The 21845-nt window shown below is 38.8% G+C and overlaps 1 protein-coding gene across 7 annotated transcripts in view; it reads right to left on the bottom strand.

Moving 5' to 3' along the window:
* Positions 1–21845, bottom strand: part of LOC132124973 (collagen alpha-1(XXV) chain) — a 712477-nt gene that overhangs the window by 524692 nt on the left and 165940 nt on the right. For all 7 annotated transcript variants that reach the window (XR_009426824.1, XR_009426827.1, XM_059536150.1 and 4 more), the window contains exon 3: positions 8628–8680. Coding sequence is in view for 5 of the 7 variants with exons in the window: in XM_059536150.1 (XP_059392133.1) it covers positions 8628–8680 (53 nt within the window). In the remaining 2 variants the exon portion in view is untranslated. The remainder of the gene's footprint in view (positions 1–8627; positions 8681–21845) is intronic.

Raw genomic sequence — 21845 nt, 5'->3', positions numbered from 1 at the left:
TGGTTCTGTTCCTGTCAAAATTTAGTTAATTTCCGGTTTTCATTTTCATTCCTTGAATCAGTTCAGAGCCCTGCCTAGAACACTGTCTAAAACTTGATGGCTGCTCTGTCAATTCTTTATCATCAGTTACGAACCTAGGTGTGCTATTTGGTAGCAGCCTTTTCTTTGAAAGCCACTGTGACGAGTGAGGCGGGGCCGAGGGACGTGGGAGCGAGGCCGGTGGAGTGATTGGAGATGAGCTACACCTGTTCGACCCACCGGTCTCGAGGCCCACGGAGGAGATGGAAGGATATAAAACTGGAGCGACGACAGTGAAGGACGAGAGAGGACCAGGCCTGGGCTTTATTTTAGGTTTTGGTTTCATTTTGTGCGCATCAGTCGTCTGCGAGGGGCTGATGCGCTGTTTTGTGTTTATTTTGTGATTATTAAAGTTTCATTTGATTGTCCGCCGGTTTCCGCCTCCTTCCTCCCGGGTTTCAGCACCACTGTAATGATTTAAACCTTAATAATCATCGGGAAGAAGGAGGCGGGAACCGTCGGACAATCAAATGAAACTTTAATAATGGCTGCCCACTGCTCCGGGTGTATGTTCACAGTGTGTGTGTGTGTGTTCACTGCTGTGTGTGTGCACTTTGGATGGGTTAAATGCAGAGCACGAATTCTGAGTATGGATCATCATACTTGGCTGAATGTCACTTCCCTTTTTTTTTAATATTGCGCTTTCACAACACATTTTCCTTTCACTGGTATATTTGTTCCATAATATCCAGTTACTTTACTTTATTTTTGGCCTTGATTTCAACTTGCTAAACTCCACTTCAGACATTATATTAACTTGGGCTCCAGTATCCAGCTTACATGCACTTGTGGAATCATTTATTTGTAGATGTACAATACACTCTTTCTGGTCACTTTCACATTCGGTTACTGCATCAACATAAAATTCTTCAAATTTGCACTCAGTAATTGCATTCAATTGGTTAAAGGATCTCTTGCTTTTACAACAACGTGCATAATGATTATTTTTACCACAATTTTTTCACTTTTTACCATAAGGTGGACATTTTCTAGGCAGATTTTGCATCCCACAATGATCACATATTCTTTGATGCTTCTCATCCATAACTCTGCCCCTTTCCCTGAACATTGTTTTCCTTACACTTCTGCTAGAAAGTGTCTGACATTTCATTACAAAACCCACAGTACAGCTCTCATTTATCAATTCTTTAGCTTGTGTCTTTACAGTTTCTGCTGCTCTGCAAAGCATAAGCGCTTTCTCCAAATCCAAGACCTGAGCAGTCGCTCCCTCAATCCATTATTAGGTATTCCACACACACTTCTGTCTTTTATCAGATAATCTGTCAACTCGCCAAACTTGCATGTTTTACAACTCCGTCACATATTGATCAGTGGTTTCTCCACTTCTCTGCATACACATGAAAAATCGATGCCTCTCATAAGTAACATTCCTCTTCGGGATACAAAACGCTTCAAATTTACCCATTATTAACATTATTATTATATACCTCCAATGCTTCATCACATACCACATGAAGAAACAATGATGCTTTCATCTTTTCCCCTTTTCAATCTTCATCAATTGCAGATAAATACAAGAGAAATTATTGCTTGAATCGTCTCCAATTCTCAGCAACATTACTGGTAAGTTAAAGTTTTGGAGGTGGCTGCAATCCTTCCATCCTCTCTGTTTGTAATCCATGTATGCAATCTCTCTTAACTTTTCTTCTCACCTTTCATACTCTGCTCCGTCCCATACGTTCCTTTCAAAAAGCCACTTCTGACACCATGTTTTGATCTTGTGAGTGCATTAAATAAAACAATTTCACAACTGAAAGGCAACGTTGGTATTTTATTATCGTCATTAGAAACTTTTATAAATCTGTTGTTGTTTACAAAGATTAGTTCCAGTGTCACATAATCCTTCAGAAATCATTCTGATATGTTGATTTGCTGCTCAATAAACATTTCTCATTATTGCCAATGTTAAAATCATTTTTGGTGCTTAATAATTTTTTGAAAACAATTAAACCACTCAAACAATAATCATTTTATTCATCATGCATGAAAGTGATAAAAAGTGAGTGAAGACATTTAAAATGATTTATATTTAATAAATGCATTAACAAATTCAATTAATATATTTGTTAATTGCAAATAAATTCAGCTCATTAAACTTTCTATTTATCAAAAAACAAAAAAAAACAAAATATGAAGCAGCAAAATTGTTTTTAACATTGAGAGTCAAATAAATTGTAATGATTTCTAAAAGATCATGTGACACTGAAAACTGGAGTAATGATTAAGATAATTCTGCTTTGCAACACAGGAATAACATTATATTTAATACTTTCATGTGTTTTATGTTATACAGGACAATAGTATGCATTATTACAATATAAGATACATCTTTTAATGTGCTTAAACATACAGGTGCTGGTCATATAATGAGAATATCATCAAAAAGTTGATTTATTTCACTAATTCCATTCAAAAAGTGAAACTTGTATATTATATTCATTCATTACACACAGACTGATATATTTCAACTGTTTATTTCTTTTAATTTTGATGATAACTGACAACTAAGGAAAATCCCAAATTCAGTATCTCAGAAAATTAGAATATTACTTATGACCAATACAAAAAAAGATTTTTAGAAATCTTGGCCAACTGAAAAGTATGAACATGAAAAGTATAAGCATGTACAGCACTCAATACTTAGTTGTGGAGTCGATCAGTCTGTGGCACTGCTCAGGTGTTATGAGAGCCCAGGTTTCTCTGATAGTGGCCTTCAGCTCTTCTGCATTCTTGGGTCTGGCATATCGCATCTTTCTCTTCACAATACCCCATAGATTTTCTATGGAGTTAAAGTCAGGCGAGTTTGCTGGCCAATTAAGAACAGGGATACCATGGTCCTTAAACCAGGTACTGGTAGCTTTGGCACTGTGTGCAGGTGCCAAGTTCTGTTGGAAAATTAAATCTGCATCTCCATAAAGTTCGTCAGCAGCAGGAAGCATGAAGTGCTCTAAAACGTCCTGGTATATATAAAACACAGTGGACCAACACCAGCAGATGACATGGCACCCCAAATCATCACTGACTGTGGAAACTTTACACTGGGCCTCAAGCAACGTGGAATGTGTGCCTCTCCTCTTTTCTTCCAGACTCTGGGACCCTGATTTCCAAAGGAAATGCAAAATTTACTTTCATCAGAGAACATAACTTTGGACCACTCTGGAACAGTCCAGTCCTTTTTGAAGCGAGACGCTTCTGACGCTGTCTATTGTTCAAGAGTGGCTTGACACAAGGAATGCGACAGCTGAAACCCATGTCTTGCATAGTGGTTCTTGAAGCACTGACGCCAGCTGCAGTCCACTCTTTGTGAATCTCCCCCACATTTTTTAATAGGTTTTGTTTCACAATCATCTCCAGGGTGCGGTTTTCCCTATTGCTTGTACACTTTTTTTCTACCACATCTTTTCCTTCCCTTCGCCTTTCTAGTAATGTGCTTGGACACAGAGCTCTGTGAACAGCCAGTCTCTTTACAATGACCTTTTGTGTCTTGCACTCCTTGTGCAAGGTGTCAATGGTTGTCTTTTGGACAACTGTCAAGTCAGCAGTCTTCCCCATGATTGTGTAGCCTACAGAACTATTTAAGGCCTTGTCAGATGTTTTGAGTTAATTAGCTGATTAGAGTGTGGCACCAGGTGTCTTCAACATTGAACCATTTCACAATATTAACATTTTTTGAGATACTGAATTTGGGATCTTCCTTAGTTGTCAGTTATAATCATCAAAATTAAAAGAAATAAACAGTTGAAATATATCAGTCTGTGTGTAATGAATGAATATAATATAAAAGTTAAACTTTTTGAATGGAATTAGTGAAATCAACTTTTTTCAAATTCTAATTATATGACCAGCACCTGTTTATTTAAAAAAAAATAATAAGTGCAGGGGGCATGGCTTGTGGGTGTGACTTGAGGCGTGGTCAGATTTTCCTGCTTTTTTGTCTCTAGCTGATCACATGCCTGATGAATACATTAAACAGTTTTAACTGAGGAAGGTTAAAGCATATTAAACTTAACATGCAACAATTTAACAACTTAATCCGACACAATAGGAATAAAGTCATGAATCCAAATCATCTCTTTTATAATATGTATTTTCCAGGACACATTATGCAACGTACATTTAAACCATCACATTTTTAATGTAAAGGCGAGCAAGTAGAAAATACAATATTACTTTAAGAGTCATAAAAGAGTCATAATGCACATCCAGCACCAAACGGACAGAACGGCAAAAATAATGGCGCTTTTCCATGGTATGGCATGGTACAGTTCGGTACAGTTCACTTTCTGGGTTATTTCCACTCTTTACAATACCTGGTACTTTTTTTAGTACCACCTTTGTTGAGGTTTCAAGTGAACCATACCGTTACCAAAACATGATGTGTAAACTCTGCAGATCACTAATTGGCAGGAGAGAATAGTCACTACCTGCATCACTGAATTTGTGACACAAACACAACAGAGAGGCTAGATTTAAATCAGCACAGCCAGCAAAGGACCGAATGCAACCATTTTGAATGAGCACATCTTTTTTTTACAACTAAAAAATGGCTATTTCCTGGTCTGTTGAGGAAGTACAGATTTTCCTCTCATTGATAGCAGAGGAATGGATCTGGCAAGAGCTTGATGGGGCGACGCGGAATGAAAATATTTTTCAGAAGTCGCGGCAGTAGAGACGCTTCAACTATAACAACATAATCTTGCCTTCTCTCAAGCAGCACTAAACTGCAGTGGAAATGCAAACCAAGCTGAGCCATGCTGTACTGAGCCGAGTCATACATGCTATTTTCCTTGAAAAGCGCCATAACTGAATTATAACGTCCACCATTTAGAATTAAACAAACTTGTATTTCATGACCCGAGCTGACCAAACAGTTAATTGTGAAATGTTTGCACTTTGTAGAGTAAAGTCCTGGAAGTTACAAATTTTCATAATCTCTAATTTGTTTAAAAAAGTAATTGTAGTTAAGTGCAGTTGTCACCGCAGTGGTCATCGGAAAAACTTTTAGCCTGCAAGCGCCAGTTTGGAAGCCAGAATCTAATTAGCTAATTGGGAGCACACGTTTTTCTAAGATGTCTGGTTGTTATTGAGAACATGTTGCAGATTAACCTTCATAAAATATTCTCGCTGTAATTTTGTGTCAGGGAATATGGCATATGGTTTTGTTTTGGGGGACTATTGCTGCTCTCCCTGCTCTTATCCATGCTAGCCTGCATGGATACGCAGGAAGTTCTTGCCCAGAACAGAACCATTCTGTCAATCCAAATTGTACGCTAACTGTCAGTCATCTTAGATGATAGTGGTCCTGGCAGAAATCATAATGTAGCATCAGTTCTGGCAGGTCACGCTAGTCAAGCTCGCATCAGCTGACTCTCAGCTGATCCACATCTACCTATGGGGATACGACATCTATCACAGCAATCATATATAAGGTCCTATAGTACTATCACCAGTTTTGCATTGCTCAATCACTAATTGCCCACCTATTTTGGCTAATTTCAAAATATTACATTACATTATTGAATCTAATGATATCTGTAATGCATTTATGTGGGTTCTGTTCTGTTGTACAGTTGGGGGTTATTGCTGCTCTCCCTGTTCTTATCCATGCTAGACTGCATGGATGTGCAGCATGCCCAGAACAGAACCATACCGCCAATCCAAATTGTATGCTAATTTTCAGTCATCTTTCCTTTGTTTCCATTTCTTAAGATGTTAAAGTATTATTTAAATAAGGTATACTAAACAAAATTGAAAAATTGATTTAATTTACTCCTGAATAAAAAAGAGAGAAAAAAAGGTTTTATTGAATTGTGAATACAATTTTTACAGAAATCTAGTAACTTGTTTTAAAATCACTGAATTTGATAAAATTTTAACTATAATCAATAAATAATTTATAGTCTTTTTCATGTCATGTGCATAAATTACAGAATGTGTGAAATGCAAAAATTTCAAGATTGTTCACATGTGCTTCAGACACTGTTCACAAAGAAGCATTCCGTAGCATCAACAGCATTACACAACACTGAATTTCAAAGTAGACAGTATCTCAGTTATCACAAATTAAAATAGTTATGAGTAATAATGTAATGTTTCAACAAACAAATAAAAAATAAAAATTGTCTGTGCAATTGTCTTGACTTAACATTGTAAGTTTAATTATCTTTAGTCCACAGCGACTGTTACACCTTAACCAGTTTAACTTGGTTACAAAGAGTATTTATATAAAAAAGTAAATATTAAAATATTATTTATTTAAATATTAATCTGATTTCATAAAATGATTGTATATGTAAAAGTTTATGCAGTTTAAATCCAGGGAGACAAAGCATCATATACAGTAGATTAATGTAAAGTGGCCTTTAAGCAAGTGAGAGTTTTATATGAAAACTCTGTGGCCTTCAACACTGATGACCAGTTTTGTTTCTGCACAGATAACTGCAGAAGCTTGACCTGAGGAGATTTCCACTGCCTTCTCAAACTCTAACCCAAACAACAATCTCTTCATTTTCAAAATAATTTTACTTATGTTTACTTATGTCACTCTGAACTTCAATTCCTGCATACCCTGTTATTTTTCTTATTTACATTCCTCTCTCAATTAGCTGGTTGCTGTGGGCTGTAGGTGACCAGATAAAAGGATGTTCCATTTACCATTAGTCTGCATTTTCCAGGTATGGAAACCCTCTAGCCATGCAAACACCGATGTGAATGTGGATGGATTCAGCTTGCATTTGCACTGTTTCAGTGGTACAGTTAATAAGTCTTCATAAAATAGCTAATATCTTTGTCAACTGATGATTTATGAGAAGCACAGACACCAAATTTGTTTTCTGAAAGAAGCACCATACCCCTGACCCAGACATGGAGGAAAACGGCATAAATGGAGATAAGCTTTTTTTGTGTTTTATTTGAGTCTAAGTGAGGAAAATCAACAAGAAGCCCTAAAATGCTGAGATGCTCATATAGACATATATGAGTCTTTACTTTTAAGAGAACATGCATAGTTTATATGAGGGTGAGTCCGTTTAACATAACAGCTCAAATGGATCAATGGCATGTATTTTTGTATTTATTTTTTTCCCTTATAAGTAAGAGGGAACGTCCAAACTTAAGAAATATTTCTGTGAGGATCAAGTGATTTGTTTTGGCCTGAGTTTAGACCACATCATGGATATCATGGATATGTATGTGGAGTCATAGAGAACTTTAAGTTTTTGCTCATGTGACTGTAGATATTGTCTTATAAGGGCATGCTTTTACAACACAGCCATACACCATGCTGTTTCTGCAAATACCCGAAGACAATTTTTCTTGAATAATAGAAGGATTGCCCTGTTTTTTTTCTCTTTAGATTTTGATGTTTACTTTTGTAAAAGATTGCATATATATATATATATATATATATATATATATGCAGTAATTTGAATATGCCTTTTATGGAGAGTAGAGAGGGGTAGTACAGAGGGAAGTCCTTTTATAATCAACATGTACCACTTCAGCTTACCACAGAGTTTCCATCACCCTGCTTTTATATGCATTTTGAAATATTGCATCAGAATCGAGTGATGGAAATGTTGAATTTTGGATAAAAATGTCAGAATTCTCAAAAAAAAGAAATATATATATATATATGCTTTCCTGAGGTGGTTTTTGACTTGTGCGAAAAAGGGTTACTGCGAATAATTCCTCCAAGTGCATTAAAAAAAGTCATGTGACTTTGTGCTATGGGATTGTAAATCCTGACTAACCAGCAGACTGACCTCATTCATCTAATGTGAATCATTCATCTAAAATGTTGTTATGGTCATTCGCAGATGCCTGAGCGAAGTCTGTCATCAAAGTATTTCTGTATAATTGCCACCCAGAAATGCTAAACGACTGCGTTCCCAAAAAGCAGCATCCACCTCCGAAAGCAATAACCGCATTCATTGTGTTTCATCTGCAAGTAATTTATTATTTATGAAAATTATTATGTTTAGTAGCTTCTCCTACTTTTCTTAGTGATGTATAGTGCCAGTTTATCAGGAAGCGACTATTTTGTTCTCTTTAACTTGTTGGATGGAAACGGTATTTGTTCGCAAATGTTTTGTACGATATTCCAGTCTTGCGCATAAGTTAGATTCACAACTTTGGAAGGAAACCGCTACTGATACTCTACATATACATAATTGAGATTTTTACATTTTTTCTTACATTTAATGGGATCCTAGAGCTATTCATATGCACATGCCTATAGAAAATGTCTAGCTCATTTGAACAGGATTTGTGTGGCTGGCCTGTGTCTGCACCTCATACTGGAGGTTCAGTAAAAATGTAACTAATGGTAGTAGCTACTATAATAAACCAAACCCTTTGGAAAGTTAGTCAATGGATGCAATGTTATTTATGTTAGCATGCAATTGTACTGAAAGATTCCTCAGGCACTTGGAAATTGTGGTTAAGGGGAACGTTTATTAACTGTCCCACAGATTGTGCCCAGCAAATCATTTTCATGATTTAACAGTTTGAAAACTTGGAATTAAAACACACTCACCAGAGTCTCCATTGCGTCCTCTTCTTCCCCTTTTGCCAGGTGGACCTACAGCAGATGAGAAAACATTTTTTAAATACTGTTATCATTAGTAAATTTGAAAAGCACTTCAAGCACATATTGAAGTAAGATTGTACTTGTAAGGAAATGCTACCTCATAATCATTTATTTCCATTTTATGTATATCTATAACATTCAGAGGTAACGTAATGAAATAAAAGGTATGCGTTTAAGAGTAGATTTTGGGTAGCATCTTAGTATTGGAAGACAGATATATTTGTTGTTGGATTCTCTCAGGACAACAAGGGTTACGATATTAAAAACAGAAAAACAAAAACATTGTAAAAATGCCATAGGACTGGCATGTGTGACAAGAGTTGAATTTACAGATTTTCATTAGTATGACCTTAAGTTTAACACTCTTCAAGACAATGTCTCCTGTAGACACCTATTTATGACTTAGCTCATCCGAGTTTATTTTTGAATTTTACATATTAAATGTGAATCATAATCTAGAAAAACTAAGTCTATGCCTTTTGTGTCTATCAAATGAAGCTGTATATGTGTCAAATATATGCATGATGTTTTAAAATTCAGACAGAAAAGTCAACAGGGTGAATACAGTAATACCGCTGTCTTCTTAATTTCTGATGTACGGACCTATCAATATTTTAAGACTTCATTGCCAATGTCCCAAAAGCCTTTTTTTAATTAAAACTATTAGAATAATCCAAAATCATAAAAATCTGAAATAAAATGAAATAAAATGTATAATTAATTAATTACAGTATTTTCCGGACTATAAGTCACACTTTTTTTCATAGTTTGGCTGGTCCTGCGACTTATAGTCAGGTGCTACTTATTTATCAAAATTAATTTGACATGAACCAAGAGAAATGAACCAAGAGAAAACAATACCGTCTTCAGCCGTGAGAGGGCGCTCTATACTGCTCAGTGCTCCTGTAACCTCTCACTGAAAACATAGAGCGCCCTCTCGCGGCTGTAGATGGTAATGTTTTCTCTTGGTTCTTGGTTCTAAATTAATGCGATTATAGTCCAGTGCGACTTATGTTTTTTTCCTCGTCATGACGTATTTTTGGACTGATGCGACTTATACTCAGGTTCGACTTGTAGTCCGAAAAATACGGTAGCGTTTTTTGTTTGTTTGATGATGCATGAGGTCAAGTTGGTAAACATTTTTTGGAAAACATGTTCTGAGTGTGTTAATCCATGGGTGTTAAATGTTAATCCATGTGTTTATGATCTCAAGGTTAGATAATTGTAATACTTTATTGGGTGGTTTTTCTGCATGCTTAATAAACAAACTCCAGCTAGTCAAAAATGCAGCAGCTAGAGTTCTTACTAGAACCAGGAAGTATGACCATATTAGCCTGGTTCTGTCAACACTGCACTGGCTCCCTATCAAACATTGTGTAGATTTTAATATCTTGCTTATTACTTATAAAGCCCTGGATGGTTTAGCACCTCAGTATTTGAACGAGCTCTTGTTACATTATAGTCCTCCATCTGTAACGGCCACATAATGTTTAATGCTATTCAGGTTAATGTCTTTTTAAATAAGTTTTGCTGTACATTCGAACATTGAGCACGTATGTACAGAGAGAGGGATGGTCGCTCTACCACTGATTATCACAGCACTGTGTTTAACTTCTTTTGTTTCTGTTTGTTACGTTACCAGAGTATTTTATTTCCCGTTTTGTACTCACCCTTTCACATGTGTGAGAAGAGTATGCTGTGCAAACGACTATAAAGGCTTGTGGAAAAACTTTTTGATCGCCTCGAGTTTTCTTCTTTTGCCTTCTGTTTCATCCAGGTAGACTCATCCTCTCTGGTAGGCGTTACAAATTGGCGCCCGAATGATTGGATTCATACCGTCCATCTTTCATGTTTATCTACGGGGATATTCACTTTTGAGGGAGGACGTTCAGACGGGGCAATCCTCCTTCCAGAAGGTAATTGTGCCTCGTTTTCCTGATGCCTCCATAAATGATCAGCTTACTTTGTGCCATATGGAGAATGTTGTTTCCTTTTCTCATCAGAATAATCCATTCAGAGTAAAGGTTAATCTTTATGGAAAAGCTTTTGATGCCACTCTTGACACTGGTGCTTCCCTATCGGCAGTGCAATCTGTGGTTGTCCAGACTATTCCTGGGGGACACACAAGTGAAACTGTGGACCGCACCTCCTATTCAGCTTGCGGATGGTGCAGTTGCCCACTGGGTGTCATCTGGTTGTCCTTGGGTTTCATGGGTCAGCGCTTCTATCATCATTTTGCAGTTCTCCAAAGTCTTTCTTCTCCTATTATTCTTGGAATGGATTTCATGTTGAGATCTTCGGTCACACTCAATGTTCCATCCAGGACGGTGGTGTTTGAAGATGAGCCCCTTGAGGAGTTTGAGGGTGCAGACCTAATAATGCCTGGTCCTGATTTGTTGTGCTTAGGGGTCAGTTCTTCTACCCTGTCCATAAAAGTCAAAGGAAGCATCCCTTAATAATGAAAATAAATACAAATTGACTGAGCTGCTGGAAACCTTCAGTGGGTTGTTCGATGGACATTTAGGACGCACCACCCTTGTGGAGCATGAAACCAACAAAGGTGAAGCAAGGCCAGTTAACCTTGCCCCCTACTGCACTTCTCCTGCTAAAAATGAACTCATTGAGTCTCAAATCAAGGGCATGTTAACCCTTTGGAGTCAATTAACGCGTATAAACTTTATGAGGCATTTTCTCCTGATAACCCCAAAAAGAACTTAAATATTCTGTGATAATCCATATGAAAACAACACAATGTCAGTTTTTCACCTCTCCCTTCATTATATTTAATGCGATCACGCCCACGCACTGAACGCACTTTTCAGATTATAATGTTTCACTGAAACGCGGGGCTTGAATACACCCATACTACAGATAACAAAGCAGAGACACAGTTCTTCAAGTTTTATTTTATTTTTTATTTTACAGTTTGCTTCGCAATGAGAGGAATAAGACATAATTCACCCCCAAAAGATGTGATGTGGATTACCTCAGGATTTGAGATTTGGATTTCGATGTGTAAGCCAGGTTAAAGAGATGGGTCTTTAATCTAGATTTAAACTGCAAGAGTGTGTCTGCCTCCCGAACAATGTTAGGTAGGTTATTCCAGAGTTTAGGTGCCAAATAGGAAAAGGATCTGCTGCCTGCAGTTGATTTTGATATTCTATGTATTATCAAATTGCCTGAGTTTTGAGAACGTAGCGGACGTGGAGGATTATAATGTAACAAGAGCTCATTCAAATACTGAGGTGCTAAACCATTCAGGGCTTTATAAGTAATAAGCAATATTTTAAAATCTATACGATGTTTGATAGGGAGCCAGTGCAGTGTTGACAGGACCGGGCTAATATGGTCATACTTCCTGGTTCTAGTAAGAACTCTTGCTGCTGCATTTTGGACTAGCTGTAGTTTGTTTAAGTGTGCAAAACAACCACCCAATAAAGCATTACAATAATCTAACCTTGAGGTCACAAATGCATGGATTAACATTTCTGCATTTGACATTGAGAGCATATGCCGTAATTTAGATATATTTTTGAGATGGAAAAATGCTGTTTTACAAATGCTAGAAACGTGGCATTCTAAGGAAAGATTGCGATCAAATAGCACACCCAGGTTCCTAACTGATGATGAAGAATTGACAAAGCAGCCATATAGTCAGATTCTAGGTTATTACATGCAGAAGTTTTAGGTCCAATAATTAACACCTCTGTTTTTTCAGAATTTAGCAGTAAGAAATTACTCGTCATCCAGTTATTTTATATCGACTATGCATTCCATTCGTTTTTCAAATTGATGTGTTTCACATGGCCGAGAAGAAATATAGAGCTGAGTATCATCAGCATAACAGTGAAAGCTAACACCATCTCTCCTGATGATATCTCCCAAGGGTAACATATAAAGCGTGAAGAGTAGTGGCCCTAGTTCTGAGCCTTAAGGTACTCCGTACTGCACTTGTGATCGATATGATACCTCTTCATTCACTGCTACGAACTGATGGCAGTCACATAAGTAAGATTTAAACCATGCTAATGCACTTCCATTAATGCCAACAAAGTGTTCAAGTCTATGCAAAAGAATGTTGTGGTCAATTGTGTCAAATGCAGCATTAAGATCCAATAGAACTAATAGAGATATACAACCACGACCAGATGATAAGAGCAGGTCATTTGTAACTCTAAGGAGAGCAGTCTCAGTACTATGATACGGTCTAAATCCTGACTGGAAATCTTCACATATACCATTTTTCTCTAAGAAGGTATATAATTGTGTGGATACCACCTTTTCTAGTATCTTGGACAGAAAAGGGAGATTTGAGTTTGGTCTATAATTAACTAGTTCTTTGGGGTCAAGTTGTGGTTTTTTGATGAGAGGCTTAATAACAGCCGGTTTGAAGGTTTTGGGGACAAATCCTAATGACAATGAGAAATTACTAATAGTCAGAAGAGGAGCTTAGATGGTATAGGGTCTAACATACATGTTGTTGGTTTAGATGATTTAACAAGTTTATACAATTCTTCCTCTCCTATGGTAGAGAATGAGTGGAACTGTTCTTCAGGGGGTCTATAGTGCACTGATGGGATACTGTAGCTGACGGCTGAATGGTTACAATTTTATCTCTAATAGTATCGATTTTAGAAGTAAAGTAGTTATTACTGCTGTGATGTTGGGAAATGTTAACACTTGTTGAGGCTTTATTTTTCGTTAATTTAACCACTGTATTGAATAAATACCTGGGGTTATGTTTGTTTTCTTCTAAAATGCTTTTAATGCTTTAATGCAGTTTTTAATGCTTTTCTGTAGGATAGGTTACTTTCCCGCCAAAGCAATACAAAATACCTCTAGTTTTGTTTTCCTCCAGCTGCGCTCCATTTTTCGGGCTGCTCTCTTTAGGGTGCGAGTATGCTCGTTATACCATGGTGTCATACTGGTTTCCCTAACCTTCCTTAAGTGTAAATGAGCAACTGTATTTAAAATGCTAGAAAAGAGAGAGTCCATAGTTTCTGTTACATCATCAAGTTGTTCTGAGGTTTTGGATATGCTAAGGAATTCGGATACATCAGGAAGATAACTTAAAAAGCAGTCTTTTGTGGTAGAAGTGATGGTTCTTCCATACTTGTAACAAGAAGTAGAATTTACAATTTTGGCTATATGAGGTTTGCACAAAACTAAATAATGATCTGAGATATCATCACTTGGCTGCATAATTTCAACACTATCAACATCAATTCCATGTGACAGTATTAAATCTAGAGTATGATTTCGACAATGAGTATGTCCTGAAACGAGTTGTCTAACCCCAATAGAGTTCAGAACGTCTATAAATGCTGATCCCAATGCATCTTTTTCATTATCAACATGGATATTAAAATCACCAACTATTAAAACTTTATCTTCAGCCAGAAATAACTCGGATGTAAAATCACCAAACTCTTTAATAAAGTCTGTATGGTGCCCTGGTGGCCTGTATACAGTAGCCAGTACAAACATAGAAGGGGTTTTATCATTAACATTTGTTTCTCCGGATAATGTTATATGAAGCACCATTACTTCAAACGAGTTATACTTGAAGCCTGCCCTCTGAGAAATCCTGAAAACGTTGTAATAAATTGAAGCAACACCTCCCCCTTTGCCTTTTAGACGCGGCTCATGTTTATAACAGTAATCTTGGGGGTTGGACTCATTTAAAATAATGTAATGATCAGGTTTTAGCCAGGTTTCTGTCAAACAGAGCACATCTAGATTATGATCAGTGATCATATTATTTACAAAAAGTTTTTTCGTAGAAAGGGATCTGATATTCAATAAGCCTAGCTTTATCATTTGTTTATCCGTATTGCATCTGTTTTTTATTTGTTGAACCTCCATTAAATTGTTAATCTTAATGTGGTTTGGACTAGGGCTGTAGCTATCGAATATTTTAGTAATCGAGTATTCTACCAAAAATTCCATCGATTAATCGAGTAATCGGATAAAATGTGTTTTTGCTTAATTAAAGTGCAATATTAATTATGCAAGAGAAAATAAGACTCCTGGGTCTTGTGACTGTCACGGAGGGACCACACGTTCAACATGGACGTTAATACGCACACATACGCACAAACACACCGAGACTGTTTGGTGATACAAGATTTTATTGTAATTATTGATCAAAGAGCGAATGAAATACTTGTAAACTATGTGTATTTTTCCCATGTAGCGTTTGTCCCATGATTTTTTAGAGTCCTGGTAAGAAACAATTGCAGGAATTATTGGTTCCGCTTAGGGTGGGAATCTACCATGTATTGATTGAGCATGGGGGTTTCAGGGGCAATGTGGCTGAGTTGTTGCTGTTATTTCCTGTTTAATGTGAACAAATTAATAACATCAATGTAGATTTATTAAGTAGAACATCATGCCAATATGTTTCTTTCAGACTCTGTATATGTGATGACTCGGTGAAGGAGGAGCTTGAAACAAGTGCGAGTTAACAATTTAATGAGAATTAGACAAACAAACAAGAGTACAAAGACAATGCTGGGAAGACGACAATCCAAGATGGTGGGGAGACGGTGAGAAATCCAGATGATGATGGTGAGAAGGCAGCAGGAGAGGATGGCACAGGAACTGCGGGGAATAGAGCCGAAGGTAAGTCTGATGCTGAGTGAAAGTGCGGAGAGTGGATGAGGTTCCGGTGAAAGACACGGACATCCAAACGCAAACGACACAGAAGCAAAAGACAGGGTTACAGACATTAAACAATGTTCTCACAAACACAAGACGTGAGACAATATAGGGAGTGTGTAATGAGTGACAGCTGCTGCTGATGACAATTAACGGAGACGCCCACAAACTAATCAGTGCAGACGCGAAACACACAGACTTCACCACAAAGTGCAAAACCCAGAGAACACGGTTTACCATCCGTGACAGTACTACCCCCCCTCTAAGATTTCTCTTGGAGTTCCCAGAAGGGCCTACCTGCTGATTGTAGTCATCAATAAGGGAGTGATCCGATATGTCCCTAGCAGGTACCCAACTCCTCTCCTCCGGACCGTAACCTTCCCAGTCCACCAGGTACTGGAATCCTCGTCCCCTCCATCTCGAGTCCAGAATACGATTAACCGAATAAGATGGTTCCCCATCTACGAGACGCGGTGGCGGGGAACCGGAGTAGGCGGATTAATACGTGCATAAAACACGGGTTTAATTTTGGACACATGAAAGGCGGGGTGTATCCTCCTGTACGCTGGAGCTAGTTTGAGGCGGACTGTCACCGGACTAATGATCTTGGTGACAGTAAACGGGCCAATAAATTTGGGAGCTAATTTATTAGACAAGGAGCGCAGAGGAATGTTACTGGTAGAAAGCCACACTTTTTGACCCACGACGTAAACGGGAGGCTTTGACCGGTGGCGATTGGCCTTAGCCTTAGTGCGCTCCCTCATCCGGAGCAGAGTCTCGCGGGCTCTGGTCCAGGTGCGGTGGCACCTCTGGACAAACGCGTGAGTGGAGGGGACCGCAACTTCAGATTCCAGACTGGGAAAGACTGGTGGCTGGTAACCTACACTACACTGAAACGGAGAAAGGCCCGTAGCTGACACTGGTAACGAATTGTGAGCGTACTCCACCATAGAGAGTTGTTGACTCCAGGAAGAAGGATTCTTGGAGACCAAACATCGCAACGTCCTCTCTAAATCTTGGTTGGCTCGCTCAGATTGTCCGTTACTTTGGGGATGATAACCCGAAGACAAGCTAATTGACGCTCCTAGCTATTTAAAAAACTATTTCCAAAATTTGGATATAAATTGAGATCCCCTGTCGGAAACCACGTCTACCGGGAGGCCATGAAGCCGAAAGACGTGATCTAAGACATTGACCGCTGTCTCCTTGGCTGTAGGTAATTTGGGCAAGGGAATGAAATGTGCCGCCTTCAAGAACCGGTCCACTACGGTCAAAACGACCGTCATGCCATTAGAGGGCGGGAGGGCGGTAACAAAATCTAGCGTGATGTGGGACCAGGGTCTCGAAGGGACAGACAGCGGTTGAAGAACCCCATCAGGAGGCCGGTTAGATGACTTACCACTGGCGCAAACTGAGCAAGCCAAAACAAAATCGCGGATGTCCCGAGCCATACGTGGCCACCAGAATCGTTGTTTAACCCTCTGGAGTCTAAGGGTATTTTTGGGGCCTGGAGAAGTTTTGTCATGCCTTGACATTTGTGCTTTTTTCAGTTTCTTATAAATATCTAAATGGGTAAAGACTAATCTCACTGTAATCAGCACAAACTGGGCTGTAATAATATGTGAAATGCATGTATGTACATGATTGTGTTTTTGAGAAAAAAAAATATTATGCGTGGTTAGTGAAAAACTAAAAATGTTAAAACGCTTGAATAAGGCAAAAAAACACATAAAGAACAATGGTTCCCGGGATTTTTGAGAACTGGAGCTTGTAGCCTAGAATTTTTCTTTCTAAATGATGTGAAAATCATCTTGTTTACTCACTCACAGAAAACAATATATTGATTTAAATTTTCTAAGACACTTTTTGTTGGTAAAAGTCATATGCGAGTAGGCGTCAACTACCATGAATATCATTGTGATTTACACCTGAGAAGACAAAGGCCTGCATAATGAGCTGCATAATGAGCTGCATAATGAGCCGCATAATGAGCCATTCAGTCATCTGTGCCACTGTGAGTGAGGAGTTACAAGAGAGAATGTGAGAACAAAATAAATCTATATAATTTTATGTTTGTAGTTTATTACGAATATATTTAATTATCCCACAACATAATTTAATATCCACTTGGGGGAGCAGTTAAACAGTTTATTAGAAACAATCAAAGCTGACTTTCAAACAAATTGTTTGGCATGCTTACTCCAGTCACACAATCCTTCAGAAATCCTTTTAACAATCTTATTTTCTACAAAAAAAAAAACGTTTGTTGTTATTATTATCATCATTATTATTAATGTTGAAAAGAGCTGAGAATATTTTTCTGGGATTTTAGGGGGAATAAATGGAAAGAAAAGCATTGTTTTTACATTTGTTACAGTTATCTATTTGTTACATTTATATTATTTACATCAAGCTTTCGAAGGGTATAGTGTTGTATATTGTTATTGAAACTTCATAATGTTTCACTTGATTATACATTTAGTCAGGAATTATAGTTTGGAAAAAGTCTAACTAGTAAAACGTTTACACGTTATGTGAAAACTAGTACAAGTATATAAATAAATAAAAAGAGACTTACTCATGTTTATGATCTCTGCTGAATAAAGTGCTTCATTCTTTTTTTCTGAGGAAATCCATTTCTCAAATCCTCAACCACATCACATCTTTTTGGGGTGAATTATGTGTTATTCCTCTCATCGCGAAGCAAACAGTAAAATAAAAAAAACTTGAACAGTCTCGCTGCTTTTTCTTCTGTTATGGGCGTATTCAAGCCGCGTGCTTCAGTTTGAATCTGAATAGCGCGTTCGGCGTGGGGGCGTGGTCACATTAGATATAATGAAGGGAGACATGAAAAACAGACATCGCGTTGTTTTCATATGGATTACTTTATCACAGAATATCTGTTTTCGGCGGCACTTGTTTAGTTTAAAAATAGACATGTCAAGCTTTCTATAGATATCTCTCTCATGTATTTTCGTTGAGTATTCACGGAGTTACAGTTCATTTAAATGACGTGTTTGTAAAAGAAGATCAGCGCAGACAAAGGCTGCAGACAGCGCACCTTGTTTGTTATCTTTATTTTATAAGTGCACAAAGTTTTGTTGTTATTATGTCTGTATCCAAAAAAAAGTAGACCCTTTACAGATTCGATTGATGTATTGCTCTTATCTGTACGATTAAAACTGAAAGTGTAATTTAAGTTCTTTTCGGGGTTATCAGGAGAAAATGACTCAAAACGCGTATCCGCGTTAATCGACTTGATAGGGTTAACCAACCCATTAGTTCGACTTATCCCTGGGTGACAAGCCACATTAGAACAATGACCCCACTGGACTACTTCGGACCTTACCTCCTCCGGCAAAAATAAACGGTTCGGTGGACAACCGGGCGGAGGCATTACCCCTTGTAAGGCCGTCTCGACCTTCGACTCGACCTCCCCTCCTCATTCACGAGTGCTTGGAAAACCCCGGGCGAGTTGGAGAGTCCGAACGGCATCACCAAGTATTCAAAGTGCCCTCTGGGGATATTAAAGGTGGTTTTCCATTCATCGCCCTTACTGATGCGAACCAAATGATAAGCATAACGTAAATCCAATTTTGTGAATACAGATGTTCCCTGTAATCTCTCGAAAGCTGAAGACATGAGTGGTAATGGATAAGTGTTCTTTATCGTAATGTTGTTCAGCTCTCGGTAATCAATGCAAGGTCGCAGAGAACCATCCTTCTTACCCACAAAAAAGAATCCTGCCCCCGCTGGAGAAGAGGAAGGACGGATGAACCCAGATGCTAAGGAATCAGAAATGTATTTCTCCATGGCCTCCCTCTTAGGAATAGAAAGAGAGTATAACTTGCCCTTAGGCGGAGACTTACCTGGCACTAAATCTATGGCACAGTCGTAGGGACGATGCGGAGGAACAGAAGCAGCACGGGACTTACTGAACACTTCCTTCAGGTCCAGATACTCTGCAGGCACGTTTGGCAATACCATGTTCTCCTTCTGAAAGACAGATACAGGGACCACAGGACAAGCAGAAACCAGACAAGACTCATGACAACTTTCACTCCACAATGTGACTGTGTTGGAACCCCACTCCACTCGTGGATTATGTTTAATTAACCAGGGGTGACCCAACACAATGGGAGCTACAGGGGAGTCCATGAGAAAAAAGGATATGGTTTCACGATGATTGCCAGAAGTGAGTAGTGTGATGGGTTCAGTGTGGTGCGTGACGTGAGGCAGTTCCTGGCCGTTGAGTGCGGTGACATGGATGGGAAGAGACACAGGCAGGACAGGAATGTTCAGGTGATGTGCAAGGCGTGAATCGATGAAATTACCTTCGGCTCCGGAGTCCAGAAGGGCGTGGCAGTTGTGAGAGTGATCTTTCCACCGCAGTTTCACCGGAAGGAGGGTCGATGATGTAGTTGAGGACTTCCGAGCGGAGATCCCACCCGATAGTAGCCTCAAGTTTACTACCGGGCTGGCTCTTTTACCGGGCAGGAGAAGATTGTATGTTCTGAGCGCAACACGGATGTTGATTCTCCCACACCGCCGTCCCCCATAGGGCGGCCTTGCCCGACAGTAGCGTGAGCGTAAATGCCACTTTGGATTCCTCGGTGGCGAAGGTGCGGGGCTGCAAGGTGAAGTGCATAGAACATTTATTCAGAAAAGTTCTGCAAAAAGCTGGCTCACTGGAGTAGTTTTCTGGCGCCGGAAGTCGCGGCTCTGGCCGGAAGTGATCCTGGGAGGTCTCCCGGGGGACGGGCGGCGCAGGCGGTGCGATGGGCACAGTGGGAGAAGTGAGCTGATGGATCTGCTGGGTGAGCTCGGACACCTGTGCCACCAGCGCTTTGACAGCGTGTCCAGTGTTCGAGATGCTCTCCTGCTGCTGATCCATGCGTTTAACACTGTGATGCATAAAGTCCGTGAGAGTGTTGGTGCTCGCTGCTTCCATAGTGGTGAGAACGTTCTGTGACGACTGGGTGAAGGAGGAGTTGGAAACAAGTGTGAGTTAACAATTTAATGAGAATTAGACAAATAAACAAGAGTACAAAGACAATGCTGGGAAGACGACAATCCAAGATGCTGGGGAGACGGTGAGTAATCCAGATGATGATGGTGAGAAGGCAGCAGGAGAGGATGGCACAGGAACTGCGGGGAATAGAGCCGAAGGTAAGTCTGATGCTGAGTGAAAGTGCGGAGAGTGGATGAGGTCCCGGGGAAAGACACGGACATCCAAACGCAAACGACACAGAAGCAAAAGACAGGGTTACCGACATTAAACAACGTTCTCACAAACACAAGACGTGAGAAAAGCCAATATATAGGGAGTGTGTAATGAGTGACAGCTGCTGCTGATGACAATTAACGGAGACGCCCACAAACTAATCAGTGCAGACGCGAAACACACAGAATTCACCAAACAGTGCAAAACCCAGTATATTTAAGGGAACATGTGTAAAGTGTTTTCTGTGAGTTTGTCCCTCCACATATGGTAATGGTGCTGGCCACCAGTATAAATGTGAATGTCTTTGTAATAGAAGGTAGTCTGTGTTTGTTTCTGCAGTGGAGAGTGTGGCCTGAGGGTTGCAGGTATTTTATTGACTCTCTGATCAATAATTAAAATAAACTCTTGTATCACCAAACAGTCTCGGTGTGTGTTTGTGCGTATTAACGTCCATGTTGAACGTGCGGTACCTCCGTGACCGTCACAGGTCTCTTAAAATGAACAACTAAGTTTCCTTTTTTAGAAAAAAAATATTTTTATTTTTTAAACGCATAGAATGCAATGCATACATCAAAAATAAATATTTAATTATTACCCATTGTGTCTCTGTCTGTACTTGTACTGTGAACAATGAAAGTTGACTGATGAATTAAGTGCCATTCAGTTGGGGTTTTAAATAAAGCATTTTCTGAGATGCACATTAAACATTAAACACATAAAACATTAATTTAATTGATCTTTTAATTATTAAAAATTAACTTAACTTTTTGGTAAACAAAGGGGATTTACTATTAAAAATAAAACATGGAAGAAATGTTGTGTGATTAAACCTTAAAAAAAATTATGTTTGATTTTTTTATTTTAGTGGTAGGCTATGTACATTCTGCTGAACAATAGTCTTTAACAGGACTTTTATTTTGACGGGTTGATGTACCTTTACAGTTCTGTGTATATGATGTGACGCTAGTTTTACTCCAATCAAACGGTCATATGCTCATGAAGTGACTCTCAGATCAGTTCTGGAGATGTTGTTCATGTGTTCACGTCTTTATTGAGTAAGAGGAAAGAAGCTGAAATCACCGGAGCGTCACGCGCACTTCAGTGTGTGTGATAAAGGAACTTGCGCTTCTGCTCCATTCATTAACACAGACACGCAGAACATGCAGGATTCATATTTAAATAGACTGTTCCGGCTTAATATTTACAGATATTAGTCCATATCTTGATTTGATCTAAGTGCAATGACCTATTTTTGATTAATTCATTCAAAAT

Source organism: Carassius carassius, chromosome 3 (assembly GCF_963082965.1).
Source record: "Carassius carassius chromosome 3, fCarCar2.1, whole genome shotgun sequence".
Taxonomy (NCBI): domain Eukaryota; kingdom Metazoa; phylum Chordata; class Actinopteri; order Cypriniformes; family Cyprinidae; genus Carassius; species Carassius carassius.
The sequence above is the reverse complement of the archived record's forward strand: the minus strand, read 5'-3'. Positions and strand labels throughout refer to the sequence as shown.